Below are 16,625 nucleotides of genomic sequence, written 5' to 3'. Positions count from 1 at the left end.
CGAACACACTTGGACCGACTTTTAATAGTTCAAAGAATGTCAGGCAAAAGGGTTGGCCCTCACGCATGTTCACTTCATCAAATCTGGCCCTCTTTAAATAAAAGTTTGGACACCCCTGGCTTAAAGGAACCTATTTAGAAGGAAAAAAAAACGAGCCTTTACAACCCCTTTAAATGTAAGGTCACGCTCTGTGAGGTGGGCGCATTTCTAATGGGGGAGCACTGAGGTGAATTCACCTAACGCACGGCTTTTGAGGATCTGTGAAGTTTAAAGCGGGGGTTCACCCTAAAAAAAATTTTTTTCTAGCATGCCATCAAACATACTAGCGCGAGCTACAGTATGCCTTTATTTTATTTTTTGGCGCCGTACTCACAGTTTAATCCCGTAGTGAAGTTTCAGACTCCCCGCGGGGAATTGGCGTTCCTATGCAGAGGGAAGATGATTGACGGCCGGCTATGGCGCGTCACACTTCCCGAAAATAGCCGAAATAGGACTTGGCTCTTCACGGCGCCTGCGCAGACAGCTCCTAGTCTGTGCGCAGGCGCCGTATAGCGCCGTGAAGAGTCGAGACCTACTCCGGCTATTTTCGGGAAGCGTGATGCGCCATAGCCGGCCGTCAATCATCTTCCCTCTGCATAGGAACGCCCATTCCCCGCGGGGAGTCTGAAACTTCACTACGGGATTAAACTGTGAGTACGGCGCCAAAAAAATAAATAAAGGCATACTGTAGCTCACGCTAGTATGCTGGATTTAATAGTAGAAACTTGTTATTTAGGGTGAACCACCGCTTTAAATACGTTTCATCTTTATCCTGACACCATTAATCAATTACTAGATTACACTCAAGCACGGGATATATATTGGAACTATCATAAGAGGAATTATGTGAATACTGTATATCACATTATTGTGTATTGGCACATTCTGTATTTATGTTGGCACATGAAAATTGATACACCAAGAGGTTGGATACAGATTATATCACATCATTGTTTATTTGCACATTTTGTATATAGTATGTTGGTATTTATTGCACAGGAATATTGACACACCAAGCGTCTGGATCATTAGCGCAGTATTATTTGTTTTTAGTTCAATATCTCACATTTATATTGGGAATGTGTTATTTGCCTCTTGCTCATAGATTACACAATTTTTACCCTTGTTGTTTGCAAGACATTCTATAATTTATAACATATCTCAGTACAATTCCTAGTATTTTCCAGTAAATAAAAAAAAAAAAAGTGGACAAACACAAAAACACAAAAACATTTATCTCGGATATAAACAGAGGGTAATAATTATGATATAATATGCTGCAAGAATTGAAACTTATATATTATTCAGACTGCATGACTCTTAACCGTTCAGACCTGCAGAGATAGGTGATTTGTAAATTCTGGAAGGTCTATAGGAAACTCCTTCAGATCCACTCCTGCACAGTCCACTACCCCTTCCTGCGTGCAGGTACAGTCCTTGGGACACAGCAATGATTTGGAGGTTGGTTTTATGTCCTGCAGTACGCTCTCTGATGGGTTATCATAGTCTTCTTCTTCTTCTTCCTCTTGTCCATAACCTCCATTAGAGGAGACCAACAGCAGCGTAAAGAATAGAGTGGGAACACAGGGCCACATTTCCCTACACTGTAGGAGGAAGAACAATAGAACATTTTCATATGGGCCAAAATGGCTTGGAAATAAGTGCAATAATACTGTATATAAATTACAAAAAGTAATACGCATTACAATCATAAATTGCACTGGCTTTGATCTTGTGGTGTGATAATTTTAATGGGGTAGATCCACATACAAATGGATGGGCGCAGCGTATGTGAGATACGCTACGCCGCTGTAACTTACATTTGGCAGGTTCGAATCCCCAAAGAATTTGCGCCGTAAGTTACGGCAGCGTAGTCTATCTCTGGCGGCGTAAGGGCGCGGAATTCAAATCGGACGATTAGGGGGCGTGTTTCATTTAAATGAAGCGCGTCCCCGCGCCGAATGAACTGCGCATGCGCCGTCCCTAAATTTCCCACCGTGCATTGCGCTAAATGACGTCGCAAGGACGTCATTTTTTTTAAAGGAGTTCTCTGACCTAAAACTTTTAACCGCCGCTGTGCCCGGGCTGTAAAACTATACAAAATAAACTTTCACTTACCTGCCTACGATCCCCCGTTGTTCCGATATCGCCGTCCCGTTCTCCGGTCCCGGACTCTTCCACTTCCTGCGGGTCGGTGACTCACAGTGCGCTCAGCCTATCAGCGGCCGCAGCAATGTCCCGTCGCGGCCGCTGATAGGCTGAGCGCACTGTGAGTCACCGACCCGCAGGAAGTGGAAGAGACCGGGACCGGAGAACGGGACGGCGATATCGGAACAACGGGGGATCGTAGGCAGGTAAGTGAAAGTTTATTTTGTATAGTTTTACAGCCCGGGCACAGCGGGGGTTAAAAGTTTTAGGTCAGAGAACTCCTTTAACATAGACGTGAATTATGTCCATCCCGATTCACGAAAGACTTACGCAAAATAATAAAATAAAATAAAATTAAACGCGGGAACGACGGCCATACTTAACATGGCAATTTTAACTATACGCGACGAAATACCAGCTTTAACTATACGTTGAAAAAAGCCGATTAGAGACGCCGTAAAAAAATGCGACGGCCGCTCGTACGTTCGTGGATCATCGGAAATAGCTAATTTGCATACCCGACGCGGAAAACAACGTGAACGCCACCCAGCGGACGCCAAAGAATTGCAGCTTAGATCCGAAGGCGTACGAAGACTACACCTGTCGGATCTAACCCAGAAGTCGTCGTATCTTGTTTTGAGGATTCAAAGCAACGATACGACGCAGGAAATTTGAAAGTACGCCGGCGTATCAGTAGATACGCCGGCGTACTCTCTCTGTGGATCTGCCCCAATGTCTTTCTGTACTTCTTGGCCATTCTGGAAATCTCTATCCCACCCTGCATTTGTTTACTTATGTGGTCAGTCATGCCTTCTCCATGCCTCTGTCATATGTGGTCTTATGTCTGTAACAAGCACTCTTCCCACCAGCTAGAACTGGTATATCATCTGGGCTTGGTTTGAATGTACATGAGTAGTCTTTTTCTGACTTGACCTCAACCAGGGAAGGACTGGCCATAGGGACTACAGGGAGTTTCCCGGTGGGCCGATGGCTCAGTGGGCCGGCTTCAGTGACAGCGGACCGCTGCCACCCTCTGCTCCTCTGTCTCCCCCTTCCTGCAGCGCTCACCTCCTCTCCCTGCCCACAGTGCTCACCTGGGGGGAACAAAGAAGCAGGGAGAGGACCAGAGGAGACGACAGACAGCTGACTCAACAGCTATGGCCTGGGGGTTTCTCACTTCTGCTTAATCTTGTCCCATAAGGGGGGGGGGGGGCACCAAACTGATTCTTTGCCCCGGGTGAAATAATGTCTAGCTTCCCCACTGGTACTGCCTATAAGAGTACCAGTACCAGCCGTTCCACTCTAATAAAGTAAAACGGCTAGTGGCTAGTGAAGGGGGAGGGGGGCTTTGGTGGCCGGGGGGGGGTGCAGGAGTTGTCCGGGCCGCTGTGGGAGAGACCTGTCAAACTGGGCCAGTATGGATGAAGTCCAGGGCCAAATTTTTGTCACAGTCCAGCCCTGACCCCAACCAAGACTCACTTGCAGCGCTGATGAGCTTGTTTTGTTGCTTCACAGACTGCAATTAACATGGATTGTTTGAGGATTTGCATCATTTAATTTACAGAACATGCCCACAACTTTGAAGATGTTTTTTTTTTTATTTTATTGTGAAGCAAACTACAAATAGGACAAAATAACAGAAAAAGTCAATGTGCATAACTATTCACCCCCCTAAAGTCAATACTTTATAGAGCCACCATTTGCGGCTATTACAGCTCCAAGTCGCTTTGGATAAGTCTCTATGAGCTTACCACATCTTACCACTGGGATTTTTGCCCATTCCTCCTTGCAAAACTGCTCCAGCTCCTTCAAGTTGGATGGTTTGTACTTGTGAACAGCAATCTTTAAGTCTGACCACAGATTTTCTATTGGATTGAGGTCTGGGCTTTGACTAGGCCATTCCTACACATTTACATGCTTCCCCTTAAACCACTCAAGTGTTGCTTTAGCAGTGTGTTTGGGGTCATTGTCCTGCTGGAAGGTGAACCTCCGTCCTAGCCTCAAATCACACACAGATTGGTACAGGTTTTGCTCAAGAACATCCTTGTAATTAGCACCATCTATCATTCCCTCAACTCTGACCAGTTTCCCAGTCTGACTGCTGAAAAAAATCCCCATGGGATAGTGTTCTTTGGGTAATGTGATGTGTTGGGTTTACGCCAGACAGCACTTTCTTTGATGGCCAAAAAGTAAAATTTTAGTCTCATCAGACCAGAGCACCCGCCTCCATACATTTTGTGAGTCTCCCACATGCCTTTTCGCAAACTCAAAATGTGCCATTTTGTTTTTTGCTGAAAGTAATGGCTTTCTTCTGGCCACTCTGCCATAAAGCCCAACTCTATGGAGCGTACAGCTTATTGTCGTCCTATGTACAGATAATCCAGTCTCTGCTGTGGAACGCTGCAGCTCCTCCAGGGTTATCTTAGGTCTCTATGCTGCCTCTCTGGTTAATGCCCTCCTTGCCCGGTCCATGAGTTTTGGTGTGCGTCTCTTGGCAGGTTTGCTGTTGTGCCATGTTCTTTCCATTTGGCTATGATAGATTTGATGGTGCTCCTAAGGATCGTCAAAGATTTGGATTTTTTTTTTTAACCTAACCCTGATTTGTACTTCTCAACAACATTGTCCCTTACTTGTTTGGAGAGTTCCTTGGTCTTCATGGCAGTGTTTGGTTAGTGGTGCCTCTTGCTTAGGTTTTTGCAGCCTCTGGGGCCTTTCAAAAAGGTGTGTATATGTGATGACAGATCATGTGACACTCAGGCCCAGATTCTTAAAGGACTCACGACGGCGCAGCGCCATGTACGCCGTCGTAAGTCCTAATCTGACCCATCGTGTCTATGCGACTGATTCTTAGAATAAGTTACTGTACGCATAGATATCCATTAGATCCGACAGGCGTAAGTCTCTTACGCCGTCGGATCTTAAGTGCATTTTTTTTTGCCCGCTAGGTGGCGCTTCCGTCGAAATCAGCGTTGAGTATGCCAATTAGCTAGATACGCGAATTCAAGAACGTACGCGCGGCCGACGTAGTAAAGTTACGACGTTTACGTTAGGCTTTTCCCGGCGTAAAGTTGCCCCTGCTATATGAGGGGCAGCCAATGTTAAGTATGGCCGTCGTTCCCGCGTCGAAAATTTAAAAAGTTACGTCGCTTGCGTAAGTCGTCCGTGAATGGGGCTGGACGTCATTTACGTTCACGTCGAAACCAATGACGTCCTTGCGACGTCATTTAGAGCAATGCACACTGGGAGATTTGACGGACAGCGCATGCGCAGTTCGTTGGGCGCGGGGACGCGCTTCATTTAAATGATACACGCCCCCTACCCGCCGAATTTGAATTCCGCCGGGTGATTTACGCCGCCGCAACTTACGGAGCAAGTGCTTTGAGAATACAGCACTTGCCCGTGTAAGTTGCGGAGGCGTAGCGTAAATGAGATACGTTACGCCCGCAAATTTTTGCGCCGATCTACATGAATCTGGGCCTTAGATTGCACACAGGTGGACATCATTTCACTAATCATGTGACTTCTGAAGGCAATTGGTTGCACCAGAGCTTTTTATGGGCTTCATAACAAAGGGGGTGAATACATACGCACATGCCAATTATAATTTTTTTATGTCTGAAAAATTGTTTTATGTATATATTTTTCTAATTTTACTTCACCAACCTAGACTAGTGTGTTCTGAATACTTTTGCAAGGCACTGTATTTCACCTGTGTATTTAGCTGTTTGCCTTGACCTTGGCCAGCTTTTTAATATAGAGGTTCATAGCCATCCTTGAATTTTTTTACGGTACCTACAGTACAGATCCAATTATTATTACAATTTTAATTATAATCAACAGGTCAAATCCCACAAAATGTAAAGAAGAATGGTAGTTTCTATCAGGCACAGTTGCAGTATATCCACGTATGTTGCTATGATTTGCTTTGAATGTTCCCAGCTGTTTTACTAATCACAATTTCTAACTTTCTTGGCAACAGTTCAGGAGGAAAAGTAGAAAAAAAAAAAAATTGGCTAGCAGTGCTTCACATTGTCCTGATGTTTGACAGACTCAGTGTGTGAGCTGTGCTGGTGGCTCCACCGCATGCTGCGACCTCTAAGAGACATGAAAAATACACCAACTATTCCGACTTTTGCATATCTTCGTCACTGCACTATAATCACAGTGACAGATCAGAAAACAACAAGCGTGTTAATGAGGGCCCTAAAAGAATGAACAGCATGGCGGAAAGAATCCTAGTATGAACCAGCGTGGATTTACACAACGGTGCTTTGATGTATTTTGAATACAATAATTAAAGTTTTTATCTAAAGTCTTTGAAGTCAGTGGGTAATATATGGCTATCTCAAAAAAACACAGATGACATCCACATTAAAGCGGGAGTTCACCCATTTGTTAAATTTTTTTTTTTCTCCCCTTAGATTCCTGCTCGTTCGGTCTAGGGGAATCGGCTATTTGTATTAAAATATGAGCAGTACTTACCCGTTTTCGAGCTGCATCTTCTTCCGTCGCTTCCGGGTATGGGTCTTCGGGAGCGGGCGTTCCTTCTTGATTGACATTCTTCCGAGAGGCTTCCGACGGTCGCATCCATCGCGTCACTCGTAGCCGAAAGAAGCCGAACGTCGGTGCGGCTCTATACTGCGCCTGCGCACCGACGTTCGGCTTCTTTCGGAAAATCGTGACGCGATGGATGCGACCGTCGGAAGCCTCTCAGAAGACTGTCAATCAAGAAGGAACGCCCATTCCCGAAGCCCATACCCGGAAGCGACGGAGAGGATGCATCTCGTAAACGGGTAAGTACTGCACATATTTTAAAACAAATAGCCGATTCCCCTAGAGAAAACGAGCAGGAATCTAAGGGGAAAAAGTGCCCTCTAAGGGTGAACCCCCGCTTTAACAACATTTATTATACAAGCTTCCCAGACACAATGCTGAAGCAAACCATAGATGATGCCATTTTCTTTCCTGCAACCACTAGTTCAATTCGCGCAATTCCCCCATCAACACAAATCCTTCCTACGCACTATTGTGTTCTGTCGACGGGGAGAACGCAATAAAGTGGTTGTACTGAAGTCAATTGATGGATCAACTTCAGTACAAACAGCCTGCCAATAGATGGATCGAATTTCAACTGGTGCTGATGCTGAATCGGCAGAGATACAATCCATCTATCTATCTCCATCTTAATAATCAAATAAACTCTCAAGAAAAGTTGAGTTGTATTGTGGAGTCTTGTTATTTTAAATATGCACAGAGAGAAAGGAGAATGGTAAAATAGATGGAATCAATGCTTTTCCTTTACTTCCTGTGCTAGAGTACATTAGGGGCGCAAGGGCGCCGCCCCCATCCATGTGTCAGTCCCCCTATACTTTTCCAAATATTTTATTGATAGAAAAGTAGACACAACAGATTCATTAGATAAAGAAAATTCCTGGACTGCCGCACTCCTTGAAACGATGTCTTTATTCAACAAAAAAAAAAAAAAAAAACACAAAACAACCAAAAACAGTGCAGTCAAAAAGGAGAGGTGGACAAAAGGAAAAGGGTGGCTGACATGTTTCACATCTTTCGATGCTTAGTCAACAGATTAGTGCAATAGTGTGACGGATACATCAAACATATGATGAAGGGGAGAATCCCGATAACGGGGTACTATACACAAACTACGACATTCAATAATACAATGATACAGTACCGGCCCCCTATTCTACATGCAGGGGGCCGGATACATGGATTCCAATGGAGGGGTGTTTTAATTTTTAGCATGTGATTAGAACCTGAGGCTCTAATAGACTTCAAAAAGGGTGGGCTATGAGTGCAGAGCACTGCGCCCTGAGCCCACCCAGTTGTGTGACAATAGTGAATGATTATTCGCTGTTGTCACAGTGATTCTCCTCCCAGTAAATCAGGAAGCAGGTCTTGAGACCCGTCACCTGATTGGCTGAAAGGACAGGCGATCCTATTGGATGCCTAGGAGGAGGAGGAAGGAGACGCACAGCGGAAGCCGCCGTAATGCAGAGGAGGAGGAGACGCGATAGAAGCTGCCACCCGTAGGAGCGCTCCCTGCCCGCGACCTAGAGGTAAGTGCAGGGCTGGATGACCGACGGCCCACGGGTGGGGGGAGTGGGTGCGGGTGATACAACCGACCAACAGCGCGGGGGTGATTGTTTGCTGCCCCCCCCCCCCCAAAAAAAACATCAGCCGCCACTGCTAGAGACGCAACAGGAATTGGGAGGAAGACTTTCCTAAGTAAAGGAAAGTCCTTTTATAATTGCCACCAAAACAGGTTTCTCCATTGGAAGATGTCCCCTAACTTCCTGTTCCACTGACAACTACAATAATCCAATAGCCAATTATTTTCTCTTCTGGTAACACTGGTCGCCAGGACAAACAGATAGAGTGGAAGACAGACATATACAACAACAAACCTGATGTGTACACATCTTTCCCATTCTACCCAAAACCAAAATGTTTGGCTTTAGATAAACCTTAATATTTAAGAGTGTTGTTTTGTCTTAGTATAGCCAACGTCCAGATATAAAATGTACAGTTCCTAAATCAGTAAGTAATTCTATTTGGAAACAATTTTGGTGATTCCTCATTACCAGAGCTGGAGAACAAATAGGAAAACACTGTTTTAAATAACTTTTAGGCCCCGTACACACGACAGAAACTCGATCGGAGCTGTATTCTGCCGAGAAACCCGGCCGTGTGTACACTTTCGACCGAGGAAACCGACAAGAATCTCGTCGTGCCAAATAGAGAACATGTTCTCTATTTCCTCGTTAGCCAAAGGGGAAACTTGGCTCGCCGAGATCCTCGGCGGCTTCACAAGGAACCCGACGAGCAAAACAATTGTGTTTTGCTTGTCGAGTTTCTCGGCCGTGTGTACGGGGCCTGATTCTCAGCACCTAAGAGCAAATGTCCCTGTGGAAACCACTAACTTTTGGAGAATTCCATAAACACATTGCTAACTAAAATAATCCAATGGACAATTATCTTCACCAGACAAACAGAGCAGGAGACATACCAAAAACAAAACAAAAAAAAAACTGCAAAACTCCACCCCTCTCTGCCAATCCCTCCATTGGCTTCCACTCACCCAACGAAAAAAAAAACAAAGTACTAACAATAATTTACAAAGCCATCTATAACTCTGCCCCCAGCTACATCACTAGCCTAGTCTCAAGATACCAACCAAGTCGCTCTCTTCGGTCCTCCCAAGACCTCCTGCTCTCTAGCTCCCTTTTCCCCTCTTCCCATGCTCGCCTACAGGATTTCTCCAGAGCTTTTGCCTGACTGTCCCCTAATCTATCCATCTTTAGAGGATCCCTGAAAACCCTTCTCTTTAAAGAAGCCTATCCTAGCCTATAACTAATACACTGTTTTACTTCCTCCATCAGCTCATCCCCCACATATTACCTTTTGTATCAATTGACCCTCCCTCTTTTTAATGTAATCTTAATGTATATAGAAGTTCACTTTTTATGACATAACAATCAAAAAAAGAAGACAAAACAAAATTCAAAACAGAACAAAGGCACGAAAAATGAGAAACAGCAGTACAGAGCTGCTTACTCGTGTATCTGAACAATATACAAAATATTAGGCCCGATTGGCCGTCCAACATAGAGGTCATAAGAGATGGAGGCGTCAGCTTCGTGGATGTGAGAACATATGAATCATATCACTATGAAATTGTGTCTAGCCCTTCTACCAGACATAAGCGGTATTCGTGAACAGACACCACCGAGTCGGACAAATGAGCAAAGCCAGGTGGCCAATGTATTCAGGCAACACTGATCTCCAGGATCAACCCCCCCCCCCCCCAAAAAAAAAGGAAATAACAAGAAAATAAACAGAAAAGAGTGCACTCATATAGGTTTTGTGAGCAGACCTGCAGAAAATATTTCAGATGAACAGTTCAGATCAATAGTCATTCTGATAATTATTTTCCTTCTGTCGGGGTGGGGTCACTTGGTTGTGTATCAGTACCAGCCCCCTCAACATAGAGAATCCATGTAGCCCATATTCCATACCATTTATCGTGTTTGTCCTTGCACTTCGCCATCCACTCCTCTGCAGCCCTGATATCGTTCACAAAACGGATCCAGTCCAAGCGGCTTGGGATTTGGCTATTTTTTCCAGTAAATGGGGATCAATCTCCTAGCCGCATTTAGAAGATGAGGCAGTACCAACTTTTGATAAAGGCTGAGAGGAATGAGTGAGTAAGTGACTGAGTGAGTAACTTGTATAGCGCAACAAATGCGAACTTAATCGCCTCAAGGCGCTTTTGGCTGGGACATGCAGAAGAAAGCCCATTGGAGAGCCAGAGAGGTCTAAGTCCAATATAGAGTTTATTTGGGTTCTGATGTCTTGCCAAAAAGGACTTAGCTTAGGGCAGTCCCACCACATGTGCAGAAGGGAGCCCCTTTGTCCACACTCCCGCCAACAAGCATCTGAGGAGGTCGGGTACATTTTTTTGAGTTTGGTTGGGACCCTGTATCACCTAGTCCAGGGGTGTCCAAATTTTTTTCAAAGGGGATTTGATGAAGTGAACATGCGTGAGGGCCGACCATTTTGCCTGACATTCTTTGAACCATTAATATTTGGTCCAAGTGTGTTCGTCCGAGCACTAATACACTGCCCAACAAGAATTCTCTTGCCTTTGTGGCTGTGTGTGAGTAAAGAGATGAGCTCAGGCGTATTATTTAAGAGGGAAGTTTCAGCAAAAAATAAATGCATTTAAATAAAGAACTATGAAGCAAAATAAGGGTCAGTGCCCATCTGCAGCCTCACCATTGCCAGGAATGCACCCACCATTGCCAGGAATGCACTTTCGTATCAACAGAGCTAGAATGAGTAAGGCGATATAAATGGTCAAGTTGTGTGTCAGTAAACTCATGTTGCATATCTCTCTCCCACTCTCGAATGTATATAGGTTTCCCCAGGGACCCCTGAATCAATTACAGCTTGTAGAGGACAGATATAGAGTGCGGGATTGGATTGACAGACATGCACAGCTTCTCGAAAGGGGTGGAAAAGGTCGGGGAGTGTATTGGCTTGGTGTAAGCCCCGCGCAAAGTCTTAAAGCTTCCCATGTCTCCATCCATTCATTGGGAATCCACCATATTGGGCTCTAAGTTCCTCCAACGGGATCAATCCCTGATCTTGGAAGAACCTGCCGCATCTCACCTCACCATCTGCTGTCCAGTTGCGGAAGAAAGACGGGTGCTCCCCCGGGGGAAGCCTCCTAGGGGCACCAGTGGGGAGAATTGAGGGGCAAGCTGTCCTGAGTTATTTTGACCCTCCCTTTTAAATTGTAACCTCAAATGAGCAGGACCCTCTGATTCCTCTTGTACCAAATTGTAATGTGACTGTACTATCTGCCTTAACTTTTTAAGCGCTGCGCAAACTGTTGGCGCTATATAAATCCTGCAGGGCTTTTTTTCTGAAACAATAGGTGCTGGAACTTAACCACGACCAAACAAACCCCCTCCCTCTACACACACCCTCCAAATCAAATAGTTGGTGTGGTCAGTAAGATTTCACGAACGGTAGGAGGGTCTTAAAGGGGCATTAAATACCAGGATTGCATTACACACAGAGTGGAGAGCTGTCACTTGTAAACACAGAAACCAGACTTCTGTGTTTACAAGTGATTGTGGTGAGCAGGCACCAAAGGGTCTGAGCTGGAGGTGGTGGAACTGAGTTCCACCAAGTTCCACCTGAAAAAAAAGCCCTGAAATCCTGTATAATAATAATAATAATAATAATAATAATTAGGGTTGTCCCGATACCACTTTTTTAGGACCGAGTACAAGTACCGATACTTTTTTTCATGTAGTCGCCGATACCGAATACCGATACTTTTTTTAAATGTCATGTGACAGTTTTCAAACCACAATACAGACTAAGGATATTTTCTTTAGAATTATGAAGAACTCTAACTCAAGACATTATAAAAGAATAAAAATTAGTAAAAATGAATAAAAAAAATGTATTTGCTTGTCACGCAGTAGTAAAAAACTCAAAGAATTTTCATAGAACATGTTGATAAATACAAAAAATGTATTCTATTTAGGTATCGGGAGCATTTGCGCGAGTACGAGTACTCCCGCAAATACTCGGTATCGGTCCCGATACCGATACTAGTATCGGTATCTGGACAACCCTAATAATAATAATAATAATAATCAGGGCTTTTTTTCAGCAGGAACGCGGGGGAACGCAGTTCCGGCACCTCCGGATCTGAATGTAATGGTGCTCGGAGGTGGTTAGAGGGTGGAACCAAGGAACGGTGCTCGGAGGTGGGTAAGCAGTGGAACCAAGGAATGGTGCTCAGAGGTGGGTAGGGGGTAAAACCAATGAATGGTGCTTGGAGGTGGGTAGGGGGTGGAACCAAGGAATAGTACTCGGAGGTGGGTAGGTGGTGGAATCAAGTAACGGTACTCGGAGATGGGTAGGGAGTGGAACCAAGGAATGGTGTTCGGAGGTGGGTAGGGGCAGAGAAAAGGAATGGTGCTCGGAGGTGGGGAGGGCTGGAACCAAAGAATGGTGCTCAGAGGTGGGTAGGGGGTGGAACCAAGAAATGGTGCTCAGAGGTGGGTAGGGGGTGAAACCAATGAATGGTGCTCAGAGGTGGGTAGGGGGTGGAACCAAGGAATAGTGCTGGGAGGTGGAACCAAGGAATAGTGCTCTGAGGTGGGTAGGGGGTGGAACCAAGGAACTGTACTCAAAGATGGGTAGGGAGTGGAATCAAGGAATGGTGCTTGGAGGTGGGTAGGGGGTGGAACCAAGAAACTGTACTCAGAGATGGGTAGGGAGTGGAACCATGGTGCTTGGAGGTGGGTAGGGTGGTGGACACAAGAGGTGACAGAAGGAGGGAGTTCCTGCACCTATTCTCTGAGAAAAAAAGCCCTGATAATAATAATAATAATAATAATAATAATAATAATAATAATAATAATAATAATAATAACTACAATTGATTAGATCTGTGAAATCTGGAGCAGATGTTCAGCTGTGTATACACATTTAGTTTCACTTTAAAACTCTTGGCTGATCAGCTACGGTCAACACATCACAATCTGCTTCTAAAACAACACTACTGAAAGATTTAGGTTGGTTTTACTTTAACATCTTGGCATTATATAAAGACATTGCCTTTGCCTGTTTACATATGGTAATACTTCTGTCTCTTGGAACCGGCCAGATCTTAATCATTCCTTCATATGCCGCAGGATGAAATATCGGATTGACTATGAAGCTCAACTGTAATCTTTGTTTAAAAGAGGAAATCAGTACTTCTGCCTGCCAGATTAGCTAACAGTTCATGCACAATTCACATTATTAGATAAGAATTATAACATTGGGTTTTATGTATGTTGCTGGAAAGTGGATGGATTTTACGAACAAGAATAACCCTTAAAATGAAAAAATGCAAAAAGAAAATCACAGTTCTCTATCATCCTCTGATGTATATTATTATTAATATTTCAGGTACTTATCGCGCCGTTGATTTATGCAGAGCTTTACATATACATTGTACATTCACATAAAGGAGCTTATATATATGCATTATTAATACATGATGTATACATTTTCTGATTATTATATATTCACCCTATATTTGATTATCTATTCTAATCACATATTAACTATAATATTGTTATTACATGTCATAAAATAAGAAAAGACAGAGTTAAGCTTGGTTATGATCTGCAAATGTATATCAGCTGTACATATGTTTGAAATTGGAATCACGATTATCATTGAATTTATACTTTAATCACCTGTTAGTGTGAAGGAACTCACACATGCGTATGCTCAGTTCCCCATTAACATTCCTCTAACTCTGATGATCAACTTTCTTCTGACTCCCCATCCTCTACAATCCCCCCTTTTATTCTCCCCTCTCCCCTTATCATTGTCTCCTATATACCACTCCCACTACCCCCTCACCTTGCAGAGACAGAGATGCAGGAGCATTCAGAGAATCACTTTATGCCATTTCAAGGAGCCTTCTAATTGCAGCCTCCCAGTAAACAGGCTCCAGCCCAGATGTGGGATGGGGGGGAACGTCCTGCCTTCCCTGGCAGATGTGAAGGGTTTATGGAAATGTCATGAAGCCTGCAAAGGGGGAGGAGGGGAGTCCAGCGTCAAAGCCAGATCCACTCATTACTGATTTTTGGATGTGATTTTATACAAGGGGAGATCTGAAGGACGTAACGTTGAACGGGGCCTCATATTTCTGTGTTCATCTAAAGCTGTTTCCCAATACATCTGTGTAATATGCACAAAAACCGAGATTTCACCAACCTGTACTGTGTTTGGAAATAATGGCAAAGGCATGGAGATTATAATGCTGCACCTGTTCAAGGCAATGTCATGACAGGATAACCTTAAAGTGGAGTTCCAACCACAATTAGCATTTTTTAAATGTATGTCCTTTCATCCTGCGTTTTTATAATATAAATCTGGTCACTTACTATTTTACAATCCCCCACCGATCCGCATAGATATTGAAAAAAGATAGTTTATAAAACTATGTCTACACCATTGTCATTTTGCTTGTGGGCATTGTGAAGCCTATAAGCACTTAGGGCCAGATCCACAGCCAGCCGCCGTAACTTAAAAATTCCCATTTAAGTTACACTGGCTGAAAATTTCTACCTAAGTGCCCGATCCACAAAGCACTTACCTAGAAATTTTCGACTGTGTAACTTAAATCCGGCTGGCGTAAGGCGTTCCCAATTCAAATGGGCGAGTCCCATTTAAATTAGGCGCGCTCCCGCGCCGGACGTACTGCGCATGCTCGTGACGTCATTTTCCCGATGTGCATAGCGCGAAATTACGTTACGCCGAGCTTCGTGAATTGAATGCAAAAGTCTGCTTTAACTAGTAAAACATATTTCCCTAAAAGCCTACTTTTTGCCAAAGATGTGTACGATACTGATAATAATCTATCATCTATTTGATCATTTAATGAATCCCCTTTAGGAAAAGACAGCTGATGAATTATTCTACATGAATTATTTTCTTTTTTGGGAACTAAAACCAAGGGGGGTATTCTAAAATGAATAAAAGGAGGTGTATCAAAAGAATCCGCAATTCTGCCTTTGTCTAACTCTTGAAATTTTTTCTCTAACTGTAACAGGTATGCAATTTACAAAATGTATATTCTTAACAATTGTGCAGCCAGTAACATCTAAGGCCTCGTACACACGACCGAGGAACTCACCGGAAAAGACACATCGTTTTCCTCGATGAGTTCCTTGTTAGGCTTATCAAAGAACTCGACAAGCTTGCTTTGCGTACACACGGTCAAGACAAAATCTCCTCATTCTGCAGATACTACCCCGCGCGGCAGGAAGATCAGGTCCCTCACACTACAGACCGGGAATGGAGAACCGACAGAGGGGACGTGGACGGAGGAGACAGCGAGCCCCCTCAGGAGAGGAACGCCGTGAGTAGGCCTTGGGCCACGATTCCCTGACCCCCCCCAGACTCCCACCTAATCCGTTCTCCCGGTCCCTCCGGTACCCTTCAGTAGATGTCCCGGTAACTCTCCCACGATGGTGTGATGCGAGCTCCAGAACACTGGACACCGCTCTTTGCGGCTCCCCCGGGACTAGGCAACCACTAGCCACTCAGATCCCTGTTGAGGCCCCCCCCGGCCCGTACCCTGCCCCGAGCACTCTAAACTATGTCACCTACACTACTGGGGACCCATGGTTTATATCCGGGCCTTGGGGGTATACTGCAATAATGGGGCTCCCGCGCTGTTAGAGCGCGCCCCGATCTACCCTATAGATGCATAAGTGCCCCCCACGAGAGAGAGAACCCCCCTGCACCAATGAAGACTTTGCCATGCCAAGGATATTCACACGGGACAAACGGGGCTCGTCTACCCTCCTTTGACTGTGTTCTTAAATCACCTGATCTGTTTTTCACTTTTTATTTTCTTTGCTCTGCCCGGGCATGATCTTTTTGTTCCCCCTTTTTTTTTATTATGCCTACCCAACCGTTGGCAAGGCGGACCACTGGGGGAAACTTTGAAATCGGGGGAGGGAGACTGCCCCACTGGCCAATGCTCATGTTGAGAACGAGAGACCATTGCTGGGATATGAGCACGTGTGTTGTGATGAGATGCAGGAGGGGAGGTGATGCGGCTTCCCCGGGGGGAGGCGGGTAGGGGGGAGAGGAGACTGGCCCTTTACCATCCTGAGGAGAGATATGAAGTTGGGAGACGCCATGAGTTATTGGGGCGTTATGAGGGAGAGGACGGGAGGAGGGATCTGACATTACGCGGGAGGGGTGCCAGGGGAGATGGGTCATATATATCCCTTACTGAGCCCACTGATCGGTCCCCCTACCGGTTGTGCCCCCTCGATGTTGAGTGGGGTCCCCCGGAAGGGTGCCTTACGGGATACGGG

General features: G+C 44.9%; 1 protein-coding gene across 1 annotated transcript in view; it reads right to left on the bottom strand.

Moving 5' to 3' along the window:
* PODN (podocan) overlaps positions 1-14,283 on the bottom strand; it is a 55,279-nt gene extending 40,996 nt beyond the window's left edge. Inside the window, exons 1-2 of the mRNA XM_040360456.1 lie at positions 14,152-14,283; positions 1,374-1,643 (exon numbers count right to left, since the gene is read on the bottom strand). Coding sequence (XP_040216390.1) covers positions 1,374-1,643; positions 14,152-14,178 — 297 coding nt within the window. The 5' untranslated portion in view covers positions 14,179-14,283. The remainder of the gene's footprint in view (positions 1-1,373; positions 1,644-14,151) is intronic.
* Positions 14,284-16,625: the final 2,342 nt, after the last annotated feature.

The sequence above is a fragment of the Rana temporaria genome, chromosome 7, assembly GCF_905171775.1.
Source record: "Rana temporaria chromosome 7, aRanTem1.1, whole genome shotgun sequence".
NCBI classification, from domain to species: domain Eukaryota; kingdom Metazoa; phylum Chordata; class Amphibia; order Anura; family Ranidae; genus Rana; species Rana temporaria.
The sequence above is the reverse complement of the archived record's forward strand: the minus strand, read 5'-3'. Positions and strand labels throughout refer to the sequence as shown.